The sequence below is a fragment of the Protopterus annectens genome, chromosome 11.part0 (genome assembly GCF_019279795.1).
Source record: "Protopterus annectens isolate FY-2018-M chromosome 11.part0, PAN1.0, whole genome shotgun sequence".
Lineage (NCBI taxonomy): Eukaryota > Metazoa > Chordata > Ceratodontiformes > Protopteridae > Protopterus > Protopterus annectens.
In genome coordinates this window covers 1,249,209,026-1,249,236,572 of record NC_056745.1, presented here as the reverse complement: position 1 = coordinate 1,249,236,572, position 27,547 = coordinate 1,249,209,026, and the positions used below count along the sequence as shown (strand labels likewise).

At 38.3% G+C, this 27,547-nt stretch overlaps 1 protein-coding gene across 1 annotated transcript in view; it reads left to right on the top strand.

Annotated features, from left to right (window-relative positions):
- The window catches only part of SCUBE1 (signal peptide, CUB domain and EGF like domain containing 1), a 4,299,807-nt gene that overhangs the window by 3,373,682 nt on the left and 898,578 nt on the right, over nt 1–27,547 (top strand). Inside the window, exon 14 of the mRNA XM_044087300.1 lies at nt 9,332–9,448. Coding sequence (XP_043943235.1) covers nt 9,332–9,448 — 117 coding nt within the window. The remainder of the gene's footprint in view (nt 1–9,331; nt 9,449–27,547) is intronic.

The window sequence follows — 27,547 nt, the reverse complement described above, 5'->3', positions numbered from 1 at the left end:
AATTGATTAATTGTTTTGTGCAATATGCTGTATATAAGCAATCAGTATTTTACTCTTGGAAGGCTGTGTAAGCCGAAGTACTAAGTGTTTCATTAAATTCGCTTACTTCTTGGATTGGTGGTCTTGGTGGTATTTTATCATTTTATTTTGTTTGTTTTTTTAAGTTGTATTCAATATTTTACCTTTTAGTCTGCATAATGCCAAATAACTACTTTAAAATGGAAGTCCCTAATCTAACAGTTGCCCTTGAGGTCCGTGACAAAAGTCTGCAGGGACCTACTTTTGAAGTAACCTTACATCTGTATTGCTAACTATTGTATACAGCTTTATACTACCTGACTATAATCTGAAAATAAATTTTATTTGGTAAATAAACCTGCAATTTTAATTTTGACCACTAGGTATCACTTGAGCATTTATTTTTATTTATTTATTTATTTTACATTTGTTGACCGGGCTAGTCTAACTGGATATATGTCCATTTTCAGTAGAGGCTCGGGGAGATAAGCTCCGTGACACAGATAATATAATCGCAAAACAATATGTATACAAGGACAAATCTGGTTACTACAGAAATAATACAGAGAGGACAGAAGTCAATACAGTGTAAAATGCAGGTTCAAAATAACAAGTAGGTACATTACTTAATGTAGAAAAAAAAAGGAGGCATACAGGCAAATTCCATATACAAGTACAGTACAATAAAAGAGGCAGATTAATGTTCAGTAATAGTAAAACTGAGTTATGGCCTGTTTGGATTGAAGTCTCTTAACTTTATGCTTAACTAGGCAATTGTTTTTCTTTATCTGGTGAATAAACTTGCAATTCTAATTTTGACCGCTAGGTTTAAAGTCTGTTAACTTCATGATTTAAGTTTCATATTACATAGATTCATAGTCTTTAGAGTCTTTAAGTCTAAGTTCTGATGTATGGGTGATTTATTTAAAACCTGTGCATTATTCTGAAAATGAGTGTACACATCTTTAACCTGTCTTTGTGAATCTTTAATTATGTTAGATGGAGTGTGAACTGTTAACTCTGTCTATTTTTTTTTTCATATCTCTGTATGCTGTAATGATAAAATTACACTGTTTATTGCTACTTTTTTACCTTATGAACTGGTGCCTTAGTGTACTATAATGTCTCTCTCTTACAGCAAATGAAACCTTTTTCTTTTGTTCATAGATTTAAATTTTTAAACATTGTACTGTTTCTTTTTATTGTGTAGCCTATCAAGCATGATGGCTATTTTCTGAAGACTAATTGAAATCAGCACTAAAGAGATAACGCTATAACTGGTCTTGAAGCATAATTACCATATACTGGATTAACTTCTGTTTATAAATTTTCATTTATATTTAGATTTGCTAATAATGCTACTTACCTTTTTTAACTTTTATGTAGTGTAATAGATGTCTGCCTCCTAAATTTGTGTCTGAAATATTCTATGAATATTTATGAGCTATAATAGTTTACTAAAACCTATGCTTTCTGTATTTCAAGTATGTACCTTTGCATTGTCTGTGTCATTTTAATTTTCTGACTAATGTACAATAAATATGTAAAGTAGACTGTAATCTGTAAACTAATTAACAAATTAAGCCTGTCCTGTTATGCCTATAGTGCATTGAATAACTATTACTACCTATTATTTAGATAACTTATTTTAATAGTTTATTAAAACTTATGATTTCTGTATTTCAGGTCTATACCTTTGCATTTTCTGTTAGTGACTTTTTTAACTTTCTGACTAATGTACAATAATTATGTAACGTGTACTGTAATCTGTAAATTAATTAACAAATTAAACCTGCCATGTTATGCCTTGAATATGCTGAATAACTAATACTGAATAACTATTACTACCTATTATTTAGATAACTTATCTTAATAAGCCTGTAATAAATAATTCTGTCATTTTACCCTTAACTAATGACTAAATAATGTGAAGGATGATATAGTAGAAATGTGTGATGTAATAAGCCTGTTACAGATAAATCTGTCACTGTACTCTTAACTAATGACAAAACAATATATTTCTGTTACTTTACCCTTAAAACTAATGACTGAATAATGTGAAGTAACTTGAGTATTATTTTTATGTTCTGAGATTTGACTGAAATGTACTATACTGGACACATAACTGAGTATGAATTTCATATTCTGAATCTTGACTGAAGTATGATACATATTTATACTGAACATTTAAAATAGCTGTGTATATTCTGAACACTAACTAAACTAATACTAAAAGAATATCTTTTGCCAGTGTTAACTTAACACAGATAAAAGCGTAACTGAAAACTGGTACGTTATATTCTGAAAACAAAACTATTAGTACCTTTTCCTATCAGTATTGTCTGAACATAGACTGAACACTAGTACTGTTGTACATTTGTCTGAAAACATGAGAACATTTTGACAGCGTTACATAAACTGAAATCTGTTTTCCTGTCACTGTTGTCTGAACATAGATAAACTGAAAACTGGTACTGTTGTACAATTGTCTGAAAACATAAGAACATTTTGAGAGTGTTATCTGAACACAGATAAACTGAAATCTGTTATTGTTATATTCTGGAGACTAAGCTATTAATATTTTTTGTCAATATTGCCTGAACATAGATAAAACATAAACTGAAACTAGTACTGTTGTATAACTGTCTGAAACATACATACTTGCTTTAACTGATAAACTGAAAACTAGCACTGTTAAATAACTGTCTGAAAACATACATACTTGTGTTAACTCATACATTTTAACTTTAAACAAACATTGAAGAAATAACTGAAACATATAGCCAACGTTTGCACCACAGCTCTTGCCAAATTTTACTGTGCATTGTCCCAGTCACTGATGAGGTAAAGGAAGGCCTGCATTAATGTTGAAGTGTCCTTTTTATAGTTAGGCCTTTTAAACCTCTTCTTTTCATTTCTTCTGCAGGGCTGGGTGGTTAAAGTTCTTGATTGTATTCAGTATCAGGTCCTTAAAATAAAATTTGCATCTTTAACAGTTATAACATTGCTTATTGCCCTGACCCTAATTACATTTTTATGCATGAAATAAACATTTGCAGCTTTAACAATTATAAACCGATAGCATTGCTTATTGTGCTGCTTTATTTACATTTTTCTGCATGAAATAAATATTTGCTGCTAGTAAACTCTTGTATGTCTGTAAGCAAACTGATAACTTCAAATGAAACTAAAATAGTAATGTAACATTGTACATTTCTGCGCCTATATAAAATCAATTTTAACTGATGAACTTTTTACATTTTTTTCTTGTGACCCTTCGATTCTAACATGCTATTCTGCGAGTGAAACTCCACCCACTGTCTCACCATAACCGTTTCTTTAGCTGACGTCATTTAACTTCTCAGTAGTACTGACTTCTGCAATAATTTATCATTACTGTCTACAATTTTCCTGGATAAATAGTAAAAACTGTAAATGCATTAAACTGATCTTCACCATACTGCATTATGGCATGCACTACTATCTTTAACTCAGCTGTAATCTGATATGGTGTGTGTGGTAAACTGCAATTTCTGTATGAAATATATGCAGTCTTAAACTGATTACATCATTTTATGCATAGGATCTGAACTCTTAACTGTACCCGTCACTTTTACAATGTGGCATTGAGTTTAAACTTTGCATTCTGTAAACTAGCAAAACATTATTTTTATCTCTGCCTGTATTAAGATACTGTTTATGCATTGCAACACTCTTAACTGACTGCTAAACAAAAGAATAACACAAAAAATTCATTTGCCAAATCTGTGACTGTAAACCCTTTAGTCTGTGAATTAACTTGACTGTCATTTCTGATATACCTTACAAGACATAGATGTATACGGTTACCCTTTTTTTCTAACTGGCCTCACCCAATATGTCTTTCTGAGCTCTTTAATTGTGTCATCTGAAGTGGAATTTATTTTATTTTTAACACATAAATCTGCATGTTTCTATTGTAACCAATTCTTTAAAATATGTAAATTTGCAAAAAATCTTGTCACTGAAGTCTAAAAGCATATAACTCTAATGAAATGTTCATAACTAGTACAGAGATGTTACACTTTGAACTGTTAGTTGCTGTAATCTTTGAATCTTTAAATCCTGACAAAACTGCATTTGTGTCCTCTAATAAAGATCTGTGTGTAACTGAAGTTGATTCATCTATAAAAAATGAAATATTGTAATTTCTTTTAACTTTAAACAATGACAGATTAATGCCCTGGTTTGGTGCTAGACTGCTGCACCCTTTATAGATTGCTATGGAATGCATTCATTCTTTATTTTGCTCTGAAACAGTAGCAATTTTACTTTGCGCTGCAGTCTGTTTTTCAGTTATACTAGAATTTACTTTATCAAAATCTGCACTCTGATTGATCTTATCCCCCCTCGGTACAATATTTGCACTTGCTTCTGAAAACAAGAAACTATGTGAAGTAATGTGAAATTGAGACATTGCCTGCATGTTATGTACGTTAACTATGTTGATGTCTGTATGTTTAATACTGCAACATAATTCTCTATTTTGAATTACATTTGCTAGAGCATTTACGTTTAAGTCTGAAACTGTACTGATAGAAAATGATTCATGCTTTCGTGTAGCCTGCTTCTGTTAGTTAATTCTCGAAATAATAACCGTTAACTTTAAAAAAAACACTTCTAGACTGCTTTACCCAGTTTTTAAAATTAAAACAAAAGTTTACTGATGTTTTAACTGTAGAAGTATTCCTTGACATGTTTATTTGCAAATGACTTTTACTGATGAATTTAAACTTTCTTGAGCTGTTAACTAAAAAGTGCATATAAAGTCGTGGCTGGCTTGCCATTGTAAGAATTGATGACTGTACTGTACCGGAATTAACTGGAAACAACTGAAATGAGACTGAAACAAAAGTCTTTATCTGTTAATTACCCAAACTCATGCTGAACAGGTGCCAGTCTCTCCTTTATGGGCCAAGTCTTGTGTACTTTTCAGAATGAATTCTCTAAACACTGTAGTTCATTCAATAAGGCTTTATTAGATGTTCATAATATCCAAATACTGTCTTCATTAACAGTGCTGATAAACAATAATCTGTAGAAATGCTAGGGTGCTGATTAGTATCCAAAATTACTGCACGTCATATTTTGATTGTCCTGAACAACGTTAACTAAAATAGACTTTATTTGACCTGTCTTCTGTACTCAGGCTTGAGTGTCTGTATTGTAGCTTAATATTCTCTGTAATGACAGGTCGAACAAACTAACTAACCTTGACTGAACTGCTGTCCTGAACACAGTGTATTATATTGCTTCAGTCCAGTGATTTTCCTTTGTAAACCACATTCACTCCCCCTAAAATTGGTTGTCTCGTATGTGCTTTATTTAACATTCCATTAAGAAACATTCTGTAGCTGACAAGATTGTATCTTTCCCTTGAGAAAAGAATATTCTGCATTTCTGTATGTTCTGCACATTTCATATTTATCTTTTCTTTCTAATAAACTGTCTTTTTCTGAAACTGAATGCATACATGTCTGACAGTACATATTTTACCTTTGAGTCTGCATAATGCCTAATAACTACTTTAAAATAGTAGTCCCTAATCTAACACCATATCTTTTCTTTCTTGTATGTGCACCTTTTTTCTGTATGCTGAGCACTACCATGATAATCCACAAAGATCACTGACACAGGCACGCTGTTAAGCTGCAGAGTAGTATTTGTATTTGAAATACTGCTGTTGTCATATCTTCACAGCACACATCAATTTCCTGTGATGTACTGCTGGCCTTTGTCTCTTTATTCCCTTACACTTTACTGTATGTGTGCATAGCTACATGCACAGGATACAGCCAGTTGGGCTTGTCTGTTTCTTTGTTGAATACTGTAGTTACTCCCTCAGTTGGTATTCTTCAGTTTTAATCTCCAACAGAGGTTACACAAGCAGTGAATCCTTTTCTCACCCTTTCCCTGGGAGAGAAGAGCAGGCCATTCGTCTCATCACCTCTGATCCCGTCCTGGTTGACCTTTCCAGCGGCCTGAATCCATAAACTGGGGTTGCTGGTGGTACCGAAAGGCATTCTGACACTGTGCTGTCTGGCTGACTTACTGTTCTTTGATTTTGTATTTGTGAGTGAATGAGTATGTGTATACATATAGACAGATAACATTTTTTGGAATTATTTAATCACATTGCAAGTTGTATGTGTCCATATTTCTTCAAAACTGAAAATGCAGGTGAAGATAAAGATACTGAGCTTAATAAAATTGTAGTAGTTCCTGCAAGCAGCCTTGGATCTAAGGATCTAGGTAGTGAAAATGTTTGTAGTCCTGCTAATAATGTTTACGGTACAGGCATTTCTATGTAATCCAGATAAAAAATTTTGAGATCAAATTCGGGGGAATTATGATGCATATCTGGGAAGCAAAAGACCAATGGTAAATTGGATGAAGATGATTTTGCCTACCCCCCCCCCCCCAAAATTATTTTTGCGTGAGACGGGGGTGGGGGTGAGACTTAACAGTACCGTACTTGCAGGAATACTTTTTGGCAGTTTAACTGAAGTTAGTTTATTATATCCAAAACCCTGCCTACAAAGAAGGAGATGATGCAAAAGCAAGGAGGGATTAACCCTTTTATAAGGAAGTTGAATATCTGCTTACAAACTTTATTCAAGGGGCCAGTCATCAGCCAGTAGGGATTGGTTTATAAGAGTATGTTAGAGGTGATAAAATATAAGTTATATAATACATTGTAGTTTGAACTATGGCTCATAGCATTATCCAGACAGTAATTGTCATCAGTGCCAGAATCACAGAAAGATTGTGGGAAGAGAATTGAAACTTGTGTTATTTTTAGAAATAAAGGAAGGTACAAGAAGATTCAAGTGGGCTGAATTGGAGGATAAGTTTCAGCCCCCAGGAAAGGGTGAAAATGAAGCATGTAGGTTGTTTGATATTCTGAGGAAATATGATATTGAATTGAGGAAAATAAGTTTAGAGAAACCAGACCTAATAATGATACTGACAGAGGCAAAACAGGAGATGCAACAAAGAGGAGGTTATTACGTAGACTATACAGTACATTTATCAAGGATAGATGGAAGAGGAAGGATAGTCAGCTACTGGGGTTGGAGTGAAGCCACAGTGACAGACATTACACAGCAGGACAGGAGAGAAATCTGCAAGTCCCCTAAATAGCCAATAAATTCAGGAAGTTGTGAATATTTGCATGGTAGTGCCTACACAAGTATATCTATACATGAGATAGGATAATTAAAGTGCTTCTTGAAGTTAACAAGAGGTGTTAAAGATGTGAACAGTATCAAACTGGGGATTGGGATCATAGCTTCTGAGACTGTGAAAAGCCAGTTAACTTCAAGCAAGATTTGCAACACTTCATCCAGAGAATTATAGGTGAGGAGTAGCAAATGCAAGGGATAAACTTGTACCTGAACTGGATGGATGCACCTTATAAAAAGCACATTAAAATATTAGTCATACTTCTTTTAATAATGACTGTGAAGGGGACATATGTCTCAACTGTCCAGATTTTCTCAGAATGTCCAGAGTTTTGCCTCATATTTTTAGTCTTTTTCTCATACAATTTGTGGTTTTCTAGTAAATCACTTAGGATTGAAGTCACTAAATAATGACAGTCATTTGAGTTTCAAACTTCATATCCTTCAGAAAATGAATGCTAATACAAATCCTGTTATTCTAGCAACTTTCTAAGTTTATAAGAGCAATATTTAAGATCTTTCCCCATTTTTGGGCCTTTGTCCCCACCATTATTGTAGGCTTTGTCCAGATTTCTTGCATTGAAAGGTTGAATGGTATGGAAGGGGGTAGTGAGGTAATGAATCTAATGGAGGAAGTTAGTGATTTGAAGATGAAAGCTTTGAAGGTTAAGCAAAGTAAACTATAAAAGAAAAAAAATAAGATTTATTGGTATTTAAAGAAGAAGAATTGTCTTTAAAAGACTGGGCACTTGGGAAACAAAAAGAGGAGAGTAGTGACTGTGGGAATACTGAGGATTGACTCTGATAAAGCAAATATGTCCAGGGGGTAAAAAAGGGAAAACAGATGTATGATGGATAGTTAGTGCTAATAAATACTTTGTAATTTCTGGTAATAGGTTGTGCCTGATGCGTAGGGACTTGGAAGAAATGAGTGTAGTAATGCAAGAAATTATATGATTGAAATGGGCCAACTGCCAGGAAAAAAAGTGCACCATGCATGTGGACTGCAGAAGAGAATGGAAATAAAAATGTAATAATAAAGCAGCTTGTTAATAAAAAAAAAAAGAGAGAGCTAAAAATGCTTTCTTCTGGAACTGATTTTAGAATAATTCTGTTTTCCATTACAGTGTGTTGTTTAATCCATTCATCCAGAGTGTTTTGTGTTGCATCCAAATTCTAAAGTGACCCGATGAACAGCCAGTGCCATCTGCAGAGTTTCCTAAGCAAATGAAAGTAGATTGCTAACTTGTTCTTCTGCATCACATACAAACATTACATGCAGACCTATAGACAATTTAGCGTCAGCAGCCTACCCACTGCATGTTTTTGGCAAGTGAGAAGAAGCTGCTACACTTGGAGAAAACCTGTGCATACAAAAGGAGGACATGCTGAGCCTGCACAGTAGACACACTAGTCAGAAAATGAACCAGAGAGCTTGAAAATGAACCACAGAGCTTACTGGTATCAGTGCTACTCCCTGTGCAGCTCATGTTGTTTAGTACTGCTTTATGTCTAATTTCTTGTTCTGAATGTTCCGTCTGTTTTGCACACAAGTGTCTCATATTGTTTGGAAAGGTATTTCTCATTTTTTTTTATTTGTGAGTTGTAATTTTCACATTCTGTGTAAACTTCTGATTTACTGTCACCCATGAGTCTTTGCTTAATGTTTTCAGACTAGAAACAAGTACTCCCTAGCATTTTCTTTAGAATTTGATATTTGCTGTTCTGTGTTGTGTCACAGTTTTTCTCTAAATTTTGTGTCATATCAAGATCCGGGCCAATATTTTATTTATGAAAGCATTTGTTAAGTTTTTTTTTTTTCATGTGGTATTTTTTTATTTATTCATGAAAAAGCGACTGAAGTAAATATGATGTTTTGTGCTCAGACAGTAGACATTTCATCTATTTTTTTTTCCATTTTAGAAGGCAGGACTTTTTTTCAATGTGTTAGTGTATTTCTTTCTGATGGATATTCAGGGCAAATGCATTTTTAAGAAACAAAATATCACACTGTCAAGGAATGCTAGCTGTGTTAGTAAATGATGTAGTTAGTGAGATGGCAAGTTATGTAAAACTGTTCTTTCTTCTAGATTCAGTGAGTCTGACAGTGAAGCAGAAAGCTCGATTTAAAGTCAAGGATGCAAAATGTCATCTAAAGCCATGGAATAAAGAAAAATTTAGGGATCCTTTGAGGCAGGCTCTGACAGGTATCAATGTTCTACTCAGCGTATTTACTTGCTGTTTTGTTTGTATTTCTTCTTGACTGCTGAATTCAGCATTAGTGGAGATTTAGGTATAATGACTAAAATCCATCATACTTGAATTTTATTTAGTGGATATTTAACTTGTAGTACAGAAGAATGTGGACATTTTTTAAACTATCACTGTAGTTTCTGCTTTCATTTTTGTGTGCTGTACTTAATATTATGGTAAATGAGCCATAACTTTACCCATTTTCAATATGCTTTTTTAGAAAATTCCATTCTTATAATTTGCAGCTTCTATAACTGCAGTGGTTGAAGGCAAATTATATAATTAATGACTGAATTAGAGCCGTTTAATATGATATCAAACCACTTGGTACTTTATTTTTTGGTAATTGTGAAAAAATAAGTGATTGTAGGAAGATAAGTATACATGCGAATGGAGTAGGTTCATTACATTTATATCAAATGGAAATACAAGTGGTATTTCGTGGTGCTTTTTATTATTATTCCATGGTACTTTGACACAGTGCATAAATCAGATGCATGTAACAGTGTGGAAATGTTAGGTGATACTCTGCAGGCACAGATATTACATATGGTTTTGGCAATATCTAGCAACTGTTAATATTTGTTGTTTTTACATTGTGTACTAAATAAGTTTTTGTTGAGTCAGAAATGCTTCAAAGCAGTGTTGTGTTATATGTAGCTGTACATGTGAGAGTATGCCACACATTTTGTCTGGTAATGCATATGAGTAACACTGGCTGGTATCTCTGCTGGTCAGTACTGTGAGAATGAATATGATCACAGATAGTGAGAAAGTGCACATTTCAGCATGTTTTGCAGCCTTTACAACAGCCTGGGTCAGATGTTGCTGCCTTAAAGGAATGTGTTACTTCCCATTGTGACACAGTTTAGTCCCATCATTCAACAGATGATGCACTTTACCTTAATAAGCAGCTGCAGTAGTTCCACAGCCATATAGAATTGCAGATCAGATGCATCATGTAACAACTGCTGTGACCTTTCACTCTGCTGTAAATGTCAACTGTTTATATCTCAAAGGGAGCTGTCCTAAATGCAGGCTTGACTACCTGTTCACTTTCATAATCTGATGCTTAATCTCTTGATATGTGTTTCCTGGACTCGGCATTTGCAGGATTTGCGTGGATTGTATGGGAAAATACAGTTAACAAGGGATATTAACTCCCCATCTGACTTCTAGATTGTTCAGGTGGGGCTAACACACAACAGTAAGTGTTGCTTAGACCACAACCTAAGACTATGCAGCATTGTTTCCTTTGGCAAAACTGGGCAGCTGTATACATACCATGTAGCTGACAGCTGTTAGGGAATTGTACACTTTCATTGACAATGAACTACCCTTTCATCACCACTTATCAACTGTTGTTATGAAATCCTTTCACCTTGAAAGACTAATCACCAGGGATATTCCTTCCAAATCTAAGGATATTATCATCCTTCTCTGCTTCTCCCTCATCAGACCCATAATAGAATATAATGACTCCATTGGTATGTACATGTTTAAGCATATAACCAAGCTTAAGAGACCACAGAATTTCCTCAATATGACAATTAAGGGCATGTCTTCCTTGAGCAATCCCAACTGTCTTAAAGAACTTTCTCTCTTTTTGTTTTCTATAGACTCTTGAGAGGTGGCTTCTATGTAGCCTAAAGAGCCTTGAAGAACCCAGTACTATGTGACCTCCTGCACATCTGTAAAACAAATAACACACTCAATTCCAGCTCTAAAGATCTCATCTTCAACCAAAACATAAATAGGACTTTCTTGAAAGATATATATATTTATTTTGTTTAGCAGGTAATGTCTGACTGGGCACGAGGCCCATTTTCAGTAGAGGCCCAGGGAGAAAAGCTCCATACATAGAAATAGACAGTGTTAAACAATCAAATTGAACACATGTTAATCAACTATGTACAAAGCAAGTCAGTAAAGAAATTAGTTATATAACAATAATTAGCAAATAATTAACAAATAAATTAAAAATTTAACAAAAAATGGCACAGTTAGTGATAAAAATTGGCCGCATGAGTTAATAGTGAGAAAAGTGTGATGCAGTAATTGCAAGATAGAGAAATGCAGTCTACATAACAGTTAAAGACAAAGCAGTATATGTGTATACATTGCTAACTGAAATTGAGTGTAGAATCAAGATAGCCTTCAGCAGTTAGTAGTTATAGCTGTGAGAATGAGCTAGTTTAGGCTAATATAAGGGAGTAGTAGGTAGCTTAACCAGGAGTATGGCAGGAGCAGAGCCAGTGTTTTGCTAGATGTTCCTTAAGGACATTTTTAAACTCATGAATGCTGGGGGTTTTAGCCATTGGTTGAGGAAGAGTGTTCCATAGTTTGGCAATTTTATGGGAAAAAGGGGCAGTTCTCTGTGTGTTGTGGGCTTGGATAATCTTTAACAATAGTTTGAGGATCTTAGAGCTCTAGGATTGCTGTTGGGTTGGACTAGATTGGTGTGTGCTGGGCAGTTGTTAGGTTTTTGAATTATGTTGGGCTATGGACAGTTGGTTAAATGTTAGAAGGTGTAGTAGTTCTAACCATTTAAGTTGGGAGAGTACAGAGCAGTGGTGGGTTCTGTAAGGGTGGCCTGTGGCAGATTTGGCAATTTTGTTGTAGCATGATTCCAGATTATTTAGATCAGATTTATGAATGTTTGTAAATACTAGGGAGCCATAGAGGAGGGTAGAGAGTAGATGTGTGTGAGCAGCTGCTAGTCTGGCATTGTCTGTAAGGTAAGGTTTAATTCTATAAAGGGTGCCAAGTTTGGAGTGGACTTTTTGATGGTGAGAGAGATGTGGATGTTAAATCTTAGATTATCATCGATTGTGACACCTAGAAGTTTGGCTTGGCTGGTGGGAACTATTTTGATTCTGTTTGTGGAAAGGATAGAAAGTGGAGTCAGACATATTTTGGGATGTTAAGTTGTCTATCTCGCCTTCATTCTTGCTGGATGGGTTCGGAGCCGACCTCGGCTCCGACTCGGCCACTCTAAAAGCTCGAGAGTTGGTTCCACCGGCTCGAGGCTCCCCTTATATCCCACAATGCTAGGCGAGAGTTACCTCAGATCTCGTTTGCCGCTACAGCGATCGAGGTGTTGGTTTTCTACCGGTTCTTGGTAAGTGACTTTCTAGTAAAGTTAGTTTAATTAAAACCCCTTTAAATTTAATATTTTTACTTATTTCCCTTAGTTAGAGGAATTCTTATCCCCTTTCTTTAAAATTCCTGTTTTTTCCCCACAAGAACTTAAGTTCTTCCCAGGGCCTACAGGCCTTTTTCTTTCCCTAGTGGAGTGTGTGTGTGTTATTTTTTTCTTAATTTAAAACCTAGCTAGTTGTTTTATTTTAAGTTAAACTAGACAGGGTGTAATCAGTGTGTTTGTGACTGTGTGTGTGATTACACTTTTGAGATGTCTAAAGAAGCAAAGGTCTCCGGATTCAAGAAGTGTGATGCGTGCTGTCAGAAAATGTCTCTGACAGACGCTCACACTTCTTGTGTCTACTGTCTGGGACCTTTGCACCTGCAGGACTCCTGTGCTGTTTGCCATGGCTTCAGCCCCAGGGTCCTGCAGGAAAGAAAAAATAAGTTAATTTTAAGAGGCTTACTCAAGCCAGAGGATTCCCTTACTGTGTCTTCAGGAAAGCCCTCTAAGGCATCTAGGTCTTCGGCTCCGACAACTGAGCCGAGACCTAAGGTTTCTAAACCTCTGCCTGCATCGGCTCCGGCTGGAGCCGATGAGTCTCAGTCCACAGTTTCTGTGGTTCCCTCGGCTCCGGCTGGAGCCGAGGTATTAGAAATTCCCGTGTCGGCTCCGACCAGACCTTCGGAGCCGACAACTAGGAAGAGGTCCAGGTCACCATCCCTTGGCTCCGTTCATTCAGCTCCAGGATCTCCCCTGCTGTCTGAACGGAGCCAAAGATCTCACTCCTCTAGGTCATCGAGGCTGTCGGATCATGACCTTCAGAGGGTGGTGAGTCGACTTCTTAAGTCCGAGGCACTGGCCCAGATGCTTCAGAGCCCGACTCATCAGTCGATGCCTGCCCCTGTCCACCAATATATTCCTCCTTCGACTCTCTTGAGCTCGGAGCCGGGGCGTGTCGGAACCGAGACTGTGATAGCGTCGGAGCCGATACAATTGTCTTCAGCTCCGTCGTCGGCTCCGATTTCTTCCTTGGAAGAATCTCGGCGCCGGACTTCCCTCGTCGGCTCCGAGGGGGTGAGTGGCATCGGACCCTTGTCCGACCCGCTCTTCCTCTCGGAGCTTGGCGCTGGTGAGTTCAGCTCCGACATCGGCCTCGGAGCCATCACTGTCGGTGCCGAGGGGTTCTCAGCTTCTCGGAGCGGGACCTCTGGCTTTGCCTGACAGGGGTGCTTCGAGGTCATGCGGAGTGTGTTAGAGCCTGGCTCTACCCACAGTCGGCGCCGTCCGCCCCTCCCTCACGGTGCCTCAGGTCAAGTCGACTCACTCCCTCATCCCGGACCGCAGAGAGCCAGCTCCTCAGGAACCCCTGTGGGATCTCATCCTCTTCCGAGGCCTCTCCTGACTTGGCAGAAGAGCCCCTCGGAAGAGGAAGTGTAAGAGGAAACACATTGACTCACCTGAGTCAATCACATCTGATACAGATTTAGATGATTCCGAGGGTTCCACCGTTCCCCTTCTGAAGATGTCTCTTTTGCAGACATTCTAGAGATCCTGAAGCAGAGGGGAAATTGGCCAGCCCTTAACCCTTCGGAGGATGAATCTGTATATCTTGAGGCGTTTGGCTCTCGCCCTTCCACCTCCTGGGTGTCCCCCCCTTTGACCCCCTCATGCAGGTGGTTGCTAAAAAGGCATGGACGGCTCCTGATTCAGTGGACCCCACTCCCAGGAGACCCTCCAAATTCATAACGGCACCAGCAGACAAGCATTTCTTGACAAAAGGAGTATCTGTGGATGCTATGGTGGTAGCTGCTGCCACTAAGAAGGAACTAGCTGATCCTTCAGTACCTGTCCATCCACCTAACAAGGAATCTAGGTCCATGGACAGGTACGGGAAGCGGATGTTTTCGTCAGCGACGTTTACTATGCGTTCGCTGAACTACCTGTGCCATTTCACTCGTCTTCAAAGGGACTTGATTAAAGAAGCGAGTGACATGTTGAAGGATCCTACAGCTGCGGGGTTTCAAGATAAAATGAACACTCAGCTGGCTACCCTTAACTCCATAGCCAACTCCTCCATGCGCCTCCTTTCTTATGCGGCTGATGGAGCGAGTAGGTCCGCAGGGACAGGTGTGGCCTTACGTAGGCATGCCTGGATGCGGCTATGCAATTTTGGACCCCTTCAAGACGTCTTTCACTAACTCCCCGTTTGATGGATCATCTCTCTTTGGTCCCCAAGTGAAAGAAACCTTGACTAGGTGCGAGACTGATGGCAAGACTCTTTCTGCCGTCGGAGTCCGTTTTTCTACTCCTTCTAGGCCTTACCCCAAAGGCCAGAAAAGTGGGAAAATGTGGTTCCGTAAACAAAATCAAGGGACTTCGCCTGACGCACAAAGTCGTTACCCCGCCAGAGGCAGAGGCGGGATAATGGTAGACGTCGCCCTCGAGGCAGGGGGGCTCCGCAGAACCAGGGCAATCGAGAAGCCTTCTCTGATAAGCCCTTTCAGCATCCCTGAGGTGTTGCCCGGCTGCCCACCTTCGGAGGCAGTCGGGGGAAGGTTGTCACTGTACCCAAAAGCCTGGCTATCCCTGACTCAAGACAAATGGGTACAGTCCGTCATTTCCGAAGGCTATTCTATCCCCTTTCTTCGCATTCCGAAACAATCAAAAAAATCCCTTCCAGATGTTCCACCCGCACAAAGGGATCTAGCGGTTTTGGAAATTTCAAAACTGCTTGCAAAAAGAGCAATTCAGCCAGTTCCAGCAGACCAGCAAGGATCCGGAATCTACTCAAGGTTCTTTTTAGTTCCAAAGAAAACAGGGGACTGGAGACCAATTTTGGATCTCAGTATCTTGAACAGATCAGTCAAGAAAACAAGATTTCGGATGGTCACGCTGCAGTCCATCCTTCCCCTATTGGGAAAAGGAAACTGGATGTGCTCTATAGACCTTCAGGATGCGTACTATCACATAAAAATGAACAGACGCTCCAGAAGATTCCTCCGCTTCAGGCTGGGAACCAGTCATTTTCAATTCAGGGCCCTGCCCTTTGGTCTCACCACTGCCCCGGTGTTTACCAAATGCATGGCAGTGGTAGCTTCTCACCTGAGACGACAAGGATTCCAGGTGTTTCCATATTTGGACGACTGGCTCCTCACAGCTCCCACCAAGCATCTCCTTCTGATGGCCAGGGACTACACTTTTCGCATTTGTCAAAAGTTAGGCATTTCAATAAATTGCGAAAAGTCTGTTTTGTCGCCTTGTCGTACTATTACCTACATAGGCGCAAATCTAGACACAGTAGACATGTCTGCGAGGCTAACAGATCAGAGAATAACAGACATACACAGACTGGTCTCATTCCTTTTCAACAACAACAGAATCAAAGCCAGGTTAGTTCTGAAAGTGTTGGGAATTATGGCGGCTGCCATACCTCTGCTTCCATTAGCCAGATTCCACATGCGAATCCTTCAATGGATGCTCTTTACACAATGGTCATACCAGCAACTTCCAATGTCCCACACCATTATGATCACGCAGGCGTGCAGAAATCATCTCATGTGGTGGATGTCTTCCCCTCAGCTCTGGTTGGGAAGACCCTTTGTTCCTCCCCCCCCCGGTTGCTACTCTGACAACGGACGCCTCCCTGATCGGGTGGGGGGGGCATTATCAGGGCAGGACGGTCCAGGGCACATGGCAACCAGACGAATGCCACTTGCACATAAATGTTCTGGAGATGAGAGCAGTGCTTTTAGCGTTGCAAGCCCTTCAAGACTCTCTCCCCTTGGGAACGATTGCAATCCAGACAGACAATATGTCTGTAGTGTGGTACATCAACAAACAAGGCGGAACCAGGTCCTACCCCCTGTGTCGAGAAGCACTCAGATTGTGGCAATGGGCGATTTCTTCTCAGCGTTTTCTGATAGCAACGCACATCCCGGAAGTCCAATCAAATAGCGGACAAATTGAGCAGAGCTATCCTCATGCCTCACGAGTGGTCTCTGAAAGACTCTGTTGTGAGAGAGATTTTTCTCAAGTGGGGTCAGCCTTGCTGCGATCTTTTTGCTACTCCCCAAAACAGCAAGTGCAGACATTATTTCACCCTATTCCCTTTACCAGGCCAACCCAGCAGAGACGCTCTAGTCCAAGTTTGGCCCCGGGGACTTCTGTATGCATTTCCTCCTTCCCACTAATCTCTCAAGTGATACAGAAAGCTATCGCTCAGAAGGCCTCGTTGATCCTCATTGCTCCTTACTGGCCTCGACAGGTGTGGTTCCCCTTTCTACATCAATTTCTACTGGAGCGACCTTGGCATCTGGACCTAGTTCCAGATCTTTTGATCCATCAATCGGGTCAGTTACATCGCTCCCTCCACTCTCTGAACCTCACTGCTTGGTTCCTCCAGTTCCAACCTTAGCCAGGCTTCCTCAATTATCTCACTCTGTTCGAAATATTTTGATAGCTTCCCATAAATCTTCCACTAGGAAGATTTACTTGAGTAAGTGGAAACGTTTCACATTTTGGGCTCAAGGAAGGGACATAGATCCTTTCACTGCTTCCATCCAAATAGTCCTTGATTTTCTAGCTGAACTCTTCCATGCAGGTTCATCCCCTTCTACTCTTAAAGTTCAATTGGCAGCTATCTCTAACTTTCATGTGGGTATTTCTGAGTCTGCCTTAATGTCCCACAAGCTTTGCAAAGCCTTTTTGAAAGGAGTTTTTCTTCTCAGACCTCCTATAAGAAATCCTCCTTCTCCTTGGGACCTAAATTTAGTTCTTACTTCTTTGATTCTACCCCCTTTCGAACCTGCAGCATCCTGTTCTTTAAAATTGCTATCATGGAAGACTCTCTTTCTGGTAGCTATTACTTCAGCTAGAAGAGTCTCAGAACTTCATGCACTCAGCTGTCGACCTCCTTATCTATTGTTCCATAAGGACAGGGTATCCTTACGAACCAACCCGTCCTTTTTACCTAAGGTAGTCTCGACGTCAAATCTAAATCAAAGCATTGACCTCCCTGTTTTTTTTTCCAGAATATTCCAATAGGTCTGAACAAAAATTACACTGGCTAGATGTTCATCGTCAGTTGAGGTACTATTTGGATAGAACAAAACAATTCAGAAAATCTGACCAACTGTTTGTATCCTATGCAGAAGGCAGAAAGGGACTTTCAGTTTCAAAGGTATCATTATCTAGATGGCTTACATCTCTGATTACCCTTGTTTATGAGATTAGACACCAAAAGCTGCCTAATAAACCTAAGGCCCATTCTACAAGAGCTTTGGCTACTTCCTTAGCCTTCCAAGACAGACTGCCTATTGACACCATTTGTGCAGCGGCTACTTGGGCTACTCCTCACACTTTCATTTCTCATTATAAGTTGGATTTAGCTTCTAGGCATAGAGCTAACTTTGGTTCCACTGTTCTCAGGAGTCTGTTCCGTTAGGCCACCCGGGACAAGGTGCTAGGGACGCGGTCCCAGCCAACAAGAATGAAGGCGAGATAGACAACTTAACATATAGAAGCTATGTTCTTACCATAACGTTCCATGTTAGTTGTCTTCTTCGCTTCTTCTTAAGGCCCCACCCTCCTTCCCCCTGGCCTGGACAGACCTAGAGGAGTTGTGATTGTGACCTCTCTTTCTACCACCTCTTTCTTAGACATATGCTGCTTGCATATTTCCTGAATCAGGATGTAGGTCACCCTTGTTTCTCCCTGTTGTTAGAGGTGGACTCTGTTTAGAGTTATTCTGTAACTATTATAAGCTGGGGTTAGCTTACAAACGAGATCTGAGGTAACTCTCGCCTAGCATTGTGGGATATAAGGGGAGCCTCGAGCCGGTGGAACCAACTCTCGAGCTTTTAGAGTGGCCGAGTCGGAGCCGAGGTCGGCTCCGAACCCATCAAGCAAGAAGAAGGCGAGAAGAAGACAACTAACATGGAACGTTATGGTAAGAGCATAACTTCTATTTTATTGTAATTGAAGAAAATTAACTTGGTTATGTTAGGGTTAAGTAGGAGTTGATGGCTAGTGAGGTAGTTTTTTATGTCTTGGAAAGATTTTTGCATTTTTGTTTGTAGGTCCTGGGGGGTGGGGTCTGTGCAGATTAATGTAGAGTCATTGGCGTATTGGACTATGGAGTTGGGATGAAGAGCTGAGGGTGTTAGTAAAAATTGTAAAGAGAAGGGGGCCAAGTATGGATCCTTGGGGTACACCAACAGTGATGGGTAGAAGGGGGGACAGGGTATTCTCCCATTTGGTGGCTTGCTGATGGTTAGAGAGATAACTATGGAACCAGGACAGGGCTGTTGTGTTGAGCCCATGGGATGATAGTTTATTTAGTAGGATTTGGTGGGAGACAGTGTCAAAGGTCTTTGACATGTCAAGGTATATGGAGGAGACCATTTGGCCTCTGTTTATAAGATCTTGAATGGTATTTGTGAAAGATAGCAGGGCAGTACTGGTAATATGTTTTTGCCTAAAGCCTTGTTGTGTGGGGGAGAGGAGTTTGTGATTAAGGAGGTGTGCAAGGAGTTGGAATTGAATGCATATTTCTAAGATTTTGGCTAGAGGAGTGAGTATGGTTATGGGATGGTAGTTAGTTCCCTAGAGGGGCCGCCTTTATGTAGGGGAATGATATGGGATAGTTTCCATAGATGGGGTACATATTGTTCAGAGATAGGATGATTAGGACTGATATGGGATAGGCGATTGAGGGGGCAGCAGTTTTGAGGAATTCATTAGGTAATTTATCCGCTGCTAGACAGCAGAATTTGAGTTTGGAAAGGAGAGATTTTATGTAGTTTGTTTGGATTTGGGTGAAAGAGAAGGGGATGGTGGAATCAGAAGAGGGAAGGGGTACAGTGAGAGGTTGATTAGTTGGATTACCAAGAAGAGATGTGTTTAATAAAATGGGTATTAAATTGTGTAGCTTTTGGGTCTGAAACCTTGGCATTGGTGAGAGGAGGTAGGGGTTTAGCCTGGGTTGAGAAGATTGTTAATGTTTTGCCAAAATTTTCTGGGGTTAAATTGGTGGGTTTGCTGATCTGAAAAGAAATAGTTTTGCTTGTCTATTTTTATCTGTCTCTTAGTCTGGTTACATAGCTGCTGATATGTTGTGTGGTCTATGTTATTTTTAGTAGTGTGGTAAGGGGACCATGCCCTCTCTCTTTGCTTCAGCAGTGCTAGGGTATCTTTAGATAGCCAAGGTATGTGCCTAGTTTTTGCTCTTATTTTTCTTGTGGGTGCCGGATTGTTGAATATTTTAAGAAAGATATTTTTGAAGTAAAGGACTACCTGATCAACTGGGAGGTTTCTAAGAGGTAACCAGTTACTTTGCTGAAGAAGATGGTTGAAAGTGGAGGGAGAAATGTTTTTTTTTTGTTCCTGATAAATTTATATATTGTGTTGGATTGTGTCTGAGCTCGTTTTCTGTACAGGAAGGTAGGTGAGTGGTCACTGAGGGAGTCTGGAAGGCAGCCTGCTAAATAACCTAGATTGGGTTTGTTAGTTAGTATCCAATCTAGTGTGGACTGTTTTTTTAGAGTATTTATCTAGCCGGGTTGGACAGGATATGGTTTGGGTGAAATTGAAGTGATTTAGGAAATTAGTGGGGCTGTCGGTGTTGCAGGAATGCCAATCCAGGCTAAAATCACCCAAGACAATGGTTTCCTGGCTGAAATTAGTCGATTCCCAGGTGAGAAGATTCTCAGTTATGGGTAGGTTGTTGCCGGGGGGAGGTAAGTGGTTATGATAATGATAGATTTGTTAGGGTTTATTACTAGACGTGTTGTTAGGATTTCGGAGTTAAGTAGGTCAAGAGGGGCACAGTTTAATAGTTCCAGTGTGAGTGTGTCTTCATACATAATAGCGACATCACCTCCCCTTTTGTTTGGTCTGTCTAATCTAATTATGTTATATCTTTTGTAATAATTTCCTTGTCTTTGATGTGGGGCTTTAGCCAGCTTTCAGTTATTGCTGCAATGTCAGGTAAGTAGGAGTTAAGGGTTGCATGGAATTCAGTAATTTTATTTAAGATACTACGGAGGTTAAAGTTTAAAAAGACTAGGTCTGTGTTGTTGGTCTTTGGAAGTGGGGGAAGGGGGTAGTGGTTAGTAGTATGTTGGGGAGAGATTGGTGGAGGGCTGGGTGGGGAAATGGTTGGATAATGAGGGGTGTGGGGGAGAGGGCCTGGGTTGGGGTGGATGTCAGCTTGGAGTTTAATTTGTGTTACATTGTATAGAGTGAGTTGTCTGAATTTATTGGTAAGTTTTACATATCTGTGAGTTGAAGGGTAAGTTCTATGTGTGGGTAAATGTTTGAAAGGTAGAGGAGAAAGGTAGTTGTGTTGTAGAGCTGTGAGCTAATGGCTGCATAAGTGTGGGTGTGGATGTTGGAGGAGGATAGAGGGAGAGTAGGTGATTGAAGGTGAGTGATGGTGCATGAGTGGAAGGAGGTGGAGCTAAGCAAGAGGTATAGTAGGTGGAGTAGGAGAGTATTTGCTAGCAAGGAGTTAAGGTGGGACATAATGGATGGTTGAAAATCTGTGGTGTGAAGGTGAGGGAAGGGGAGGGGATTGAGGCAGGTGTATTGGTTGGAGGTAGAAGGGTGTGTGTTTTTTTAGGTATAAATCTAGGGAAAGAGGGGGGGGGTGTGGGAATGGGGGTAGGGTAGTGGAGCGGAGTGAGCCCAGAGTGGGATGCACTGGCCTGCAAGCAGCCGTGAATCTCAGAGACAAAACTGAGAAACAAAAACTATCTCCACAGGTATTGTTAAAGTTGCAGGAAATAATATATGTTAACAGCCAACGGTGCATGAGATAGTTTTGGTGGAAAGGAAACCATATGTTGCCCGCGAACAAATCTCCAAAAGCTGAAATGGGAGTTTGTTACCGACTTGGGACTAGAGTGGAGAAACTAGGTGAGTAAAGCCAGATGTTGATAATGTATGAAGTGAAACCTTGATTTAGAAAAGAGAGGGCAGAGGCAGCAAAGTGTTGGCCTTTAGCACACTTTCCTGAAGTGAGTTAGGTGCCAAAGTGATACAGAGACTAGGGAGAGAGATGCATACTCAGTGGGGGGTGGAAGAAAGGTGGTGGTGATGGGGGGGGGGGGTTAGTGAGCTGAGAAATGCGTGTGCATGCCATAGCCTAGATTAATTTGCACATAAAACAAAAGCTTTTAACACCAGGTGAGAAAGAAGCAATTGGGCCATGTACATAAAGCTTGTGATAGTGTTTTTCTATTTTTGTTGGTTTCCTCCCATCCTTGGCTAGACAGCAATCCTTGTATCACTTTGAGGTTCAGTAGATAGAATGTCTGCCAGGTATATTCAGGGTGGGGGGACTTGAGGTCACTTTTCTGTGTAGTTGACTAATAAAGCTTGTGATGGTGTTTTTCTGTTTTTGTTGGTTTCCTCCCATCCTTGGCTAGACAGCAATCCTTGTATCGCTTTTAGGTTCAGTAGATAGAATGCCAGCCAGGTATATTCAGGGTTAGGGGGTTGAGATCACTTTTCTGTGTAGTTGACTAGTAAAGCTTGTGATGGTGTTTTACTATTTTTGTTGGCTTCCTCCCGTCCTTGGCTAGACAGCAATTATTGTATCGCTTTGAGGGTCAGTAGATAGAATGTCAGCCAGGTATATTAAGGGTGGGGGGTTGAGGTTACTTTTCCGTGTAGTTAACTAGTGGCAAGCATAGTTTCTGAGAGGGCCAGGGGCTTTGTTGGGACTAGAGACAAGAGAAAGTTTAAAACACATGTTATATAAATATATATATATATATATATATATATATATATATATATATATATATGTTTGGGTCCTAGTCTGAATATCAAAAGTACGTTTAATTGAAACGTACTTGAGCAAATTCACTTTAGCAAAAGTGCATTTTATCGAAAATGCACTTTCGCAAAAAAAAAAAAAAAAAAAAAAGCAAAAAAGAAAAACACGCAGTTTTCATGTAGATTTAGTTGTACATCAACATGTAGTGTTGATTGTACAACTAAGCAAACTGTTGCTTAGATCGTGGTACAGCGGGGATAAAGGAATATTCCCTTTTCCCACTGTAGTGTGATCTCGGAGTGAGAATATTAAAGTAGGGGGTGCAGGGGGGCTTGCTCCTGCATAAACATGAGTAGTGTTTTATTTGTGTAGTTTCGTTGGCATGTTGTTTTTTAGTTTTTCACGAAAGTCCATTTTCAATAAAACGTACTTTCAATGTTGCAACAGATCCATATATATATATATATATATATATATATATATATATATATATATATATATAAAATATATATAGTATGTGTGTGTGTGTCTGCAGGGTGTATATATGCATGTATATGTATATATATATATATATATATATATATATATATATATATATATATATATATACACATACACATACACATACACATATGGGACCCTGTCAGCTGATTGAAGTTTCAGAAACTTAAACTCCATATGAGACCATATGATTGAGTTTTTGAAAACTTAAAGCTTTTGAATGGAGAACGTGGTATGGTGAAGATTGGGAAGTTTACCCCTTTCTTCACTGTAGTGCTATCTCAGAGCTGGTATATCTAATTTGCAGGGTGTGTGGTGGGTGCATGGGGACTTGCCCCCCCCCCCTGCAAAAACGTAAAAAAATTAGATGTTTGTGTTTTTTTTTTTCTTTTCATGTGAGTTTTTGGAAACTCAATCATAAGGTCTCTTCAGTATTTTTTTCGAGTTTCTGAAAAGTTGATCATCTGACATAGACCCATATATATGTACACACACACATATCAGAGGATACCTTTTTTACGGAATAGACTTCCTTTGTATGTAAAGCAGAGGAGCTCCCTGACCATCTTTAAGTCAATTATGCCTAAACTGGATGAATGGATAGCCAGTCATAAATGGCATCTATATTACTCGATTGAATGTTTAGGTTAGCAAATACCTAAATGTCGAACTGGTAATATTGAAAAATTAAAACAGCGAAAGGCCGATTTAACATAGGGAATTAATTCTCAGCCACAAAAAATAAATAAATAAATACATTTTTAACCAAAATGAAGTGGAGGCTGTGCCCCGTACACCCCCCCCCCAACTAAATATACCAACTCTGAGATCGCTCTACAGTGGGGAAAGGGGCAAAATCCACATAATGGCCAAGGGAATTTTTTCCCTGTGTTAAATTGGCCATTCACGTTTTTTTGCTTTCATTATTAAAAGATTGACATTCAGGTATTCACTAACCTAAATGTTCGATCAGGTAATAGGAACCCCATAAATGTACCTTGGGTCTGCCCCCTCAAGCCCTCATTTAATAAAGTCAAAACTAGGTATAAATTGGTAATGTCAGTGGGTAACTACTGTATAGAATATTGTGTCAAGGCTACAAATTGTCCTCTGGATCAACAGCTTCATATTAACTTATGTACACCACTGTGTATGATGTGCTGAAAGAGAATTTGTCTGGGGTGGTACATGGATGCTGAGTGTTGATTTGTCCTGTTTTAATGAATTTGGGAATGTATAATGCCATATGTGTAGCCTTAGTAAGTGCTTTTGTGTATTTATTTATTTATGCTTTGTTGATCAGATTAGTCCCACTTTGTCAGTGACCTCTTTCAAAGGGAGACCTTTAGTGGTATTCAGACAGACTAGGGGATGTTTGGCCAGACAATGGGGAACTTCCCCTTCTCTTGGTAGTTGGGGAAGGGTTTGTGTGTTACACATCCTGAATTCCTGTTTAGGCATGGAAGCAGCCAGGAGGAACAGGGAGAAACCATGGCTGATTCAGCTTTTGCTGAAACTGGAGTGAAAGTTGCTGAAAATGTAGTTGAAATGGTAGGATCGCTGCCAGAAGTTTTTTTTCTGATGATGTGGGTGCAGAAAAAACAGTGAAATTGGAGGAAAAGGAGATTGTAGATTAAATAGAGGTAGATTCAAAAGAAAACTTTCGGAGGAGATTGCTTGAAGGAGAGACAGTTACCTCTGAAAAATGCATAATTACAACTCTCCTCGGGGGGGGGGTGCTGGATGATTATTTGGAAGAAATGGTAAACCAAAGTGAGCCAAAAAATGGAGCAGCAGTTTCATGGAGCTACAGCATGGAAAAAATAGAAGCAGAGACTGTGCCAGAAGTAGTTCCAAAGACAAAAACTTATGCAGAAACTGTTGGAGAAGGAAGAAAGAAGAAATAATAGAAAAAAGAATTATACAGTGCATGTGAGCAGTAAAAAAGAAGAAAGTTTGGACAGATATGAGGTTTGGGACTCTTTCATAGCACCTCTGGGTGTCAAAGCAAAAGAGTTAAGAGCATTTATTTCAGTTAATAGAGACTTTTTTTGACTTGATATTTGAGATTGGGCAGGCCATGAAAATTTTTTTAGGTGCATATGAACAAAAGAAAAACATTTATCCATAATCAGAATATGTGGTGCAAGTTTTTTACAGACAAAAACACAAAAAGAATAATAATCCAGTTTACAACTGAAGTTGAAGCGAAAGAACTGAAAGAACATTTGTTAACTCTGTGTAACGAAGTAATGAACACTACAAAAGTATATGAAAAAAGAAGGCTCTGGACTGGGAGATGGGAATGTGGAGTAATACTGAAAATGATAATGTTATACATGTACCTAGTATTAATGTTTGTGGTAATAGGGGTTTTATGAAGTACAGGTGTCAATCAAAGACTTGTTATTTTTGTGGAAAAAATGATCATTTAATCAGTAAAAGTGATACAAATATGTTATTTATATGGTAAAATAGGGCATAATGCAAAAAAATGTGATTTAAAGTGCAAAAAATCTGGCAGTACTTGGTCATTCATGGCTAGAATGTGAAATGAATGTGCAAGAAAATGGAGTTATACAGGAGAAAGAGAAGAATGTGTTATACAAAAAAATGTACAAAAAATGTGACTGATAAAGCAGTTGTACATGAAGCTGAAGAAAGTAACAAGGAAAAAGAAACAGAGGAGCCAAGTGAGGAAAAAGCTGATTAGCGTATAGTAAGAAATAAAAATAATTCAGTAGGGAAAAGAATTAAAGAAAGGAAAATAAAATTCAAAAATATAATGCTTAGAAAAAATAAGAAAGGAAAGGGATACACATTTTATTAAACTAACTATTCTTAAAAGCTGAAAATATTAGCTTTAAATGTGAACAGTGTGAAAAAGTCTTATGAGGAGAATAGGTATATTAGAATGGTGTGCTGCAGTAGATGCACACATTATTGTTTTAGAATATATCAGATTATTAACAGAGAAAGAAAGAACACAAACTGAAAAACTTTGGAATGGTGTGGTAGCTTGGAAAATGGGGAAAGAAACGTGCTCAGGCATATGTATAGATGTAACCGTAGTGGAACTAGGACACACTACAGTAATAGATTTGAGATGGAAAAATATGTGTATAGAATTATAGCTTTATATGCATATGTAACAAAAAAAGAGAGATTGAAATGATGTTTAAAAATATTCTTGGATACGTTTGTGTAAATATGGACATTATAGTGGTGGGTGATTTTAACTGTAACTTAAGGAAAAAATAAGAGCAGTTGTGATGTTAAAATGGTTAACGAAATTGTAAGAAGAGGAGCATTAAGTGTATGGGAGAATAATCACTGGACCTACAAAAGGAATGAAATTAGGACAGAAATTAATTATTTTTTTAATCTCTGATAGCTTAAAAGTTAAAGAGAAAGAAACTAAGTATGCTGGATTTTTGTATCATGTGGCTATATGGGTTAAAGTACAAGAAAATGAAGAATATATAAGAATAGGAAAAGGAATAAAGAGAAAAAATAAAAAGGAATTAGATTTAAAGGAGAAAAACAAAGTTATGGAATTTTGCAAAAAGTCATGAATATGAGAGAGTTTTATGAGAATTGGACTGTTTGGTGGCTTAATTTTAAAGAGAAATATAAAAATGGTTTTAGAATGTATAACTAAGAAAAGAAAAAGAGAGATATAAGTTATTAAGTCAAGAAACATTCAGAGACTTGCTAGGGAAGAAAATTCCTTTTATGAAAAAGAAAGAGAAATATATAAAATGAATCAATTAAAATTGACAACTTGTTATATAAACAAAAATATTGTTTCAAAGGAAAGAAAGAAGAGATAGCACCATATTTGAGTAAAATAATGAAAAAGAAAATAATAAGAGAATTAAAGAATAAGGAAGGTAAGCAAATAAGACAGCAAGAAGGAATATACAAAATCAAGAATATGTATTGGAATTATTTGTTGAAATAGAAGAAAACATAGAACAAACATAGAACAAATTTATAAGCGTGAAAAATTAAATAATGAAGATAATGAGTACTGAGAGCAAAAAATGACTATGAAAGAATTGAATGAAATTCTAAAAGATATTAACATGAATTCTGCAACAGGACTGGATGGAATTGAATATTGTATGTATAAAGAAATAAAGGAGTGGCAGAAATATTTTTATAGAAGTTATGAGTGAATGGTTAGAAACTGGAATTATAGAGAAAGAGATTTTTCCAGGAGTTATAAAATTTATATTTTAAAAAAGAAATAAAGAGGAGACAAAAAATTGGAGACATATAATATTGAATAATGCAGATTATAATTTTTTATGAGAATAATAAGAAAAAGTTTACAGAAAATGGATAGAGTGTATGACCAAAATGTATTTTGGTAGAAAAGGAAATGGGATCAAGAGGTGCATGATAAGATAAATAATTGATGATATCATAAACAAAAATGTAGAAGCAAAGTTATGATAGGTGTTATAAGTAAAACATGTGATAATATTCAATATAAATAATTATGGGGAATTTTGCAGGCATATAATGTAAGCAAAAATATTACAAGTAATAAAATTTGTTTATGAAAGGACATATATGAAACTAAATGCAAATGGCTGGATTGGGGAAGAAGTAAAAATA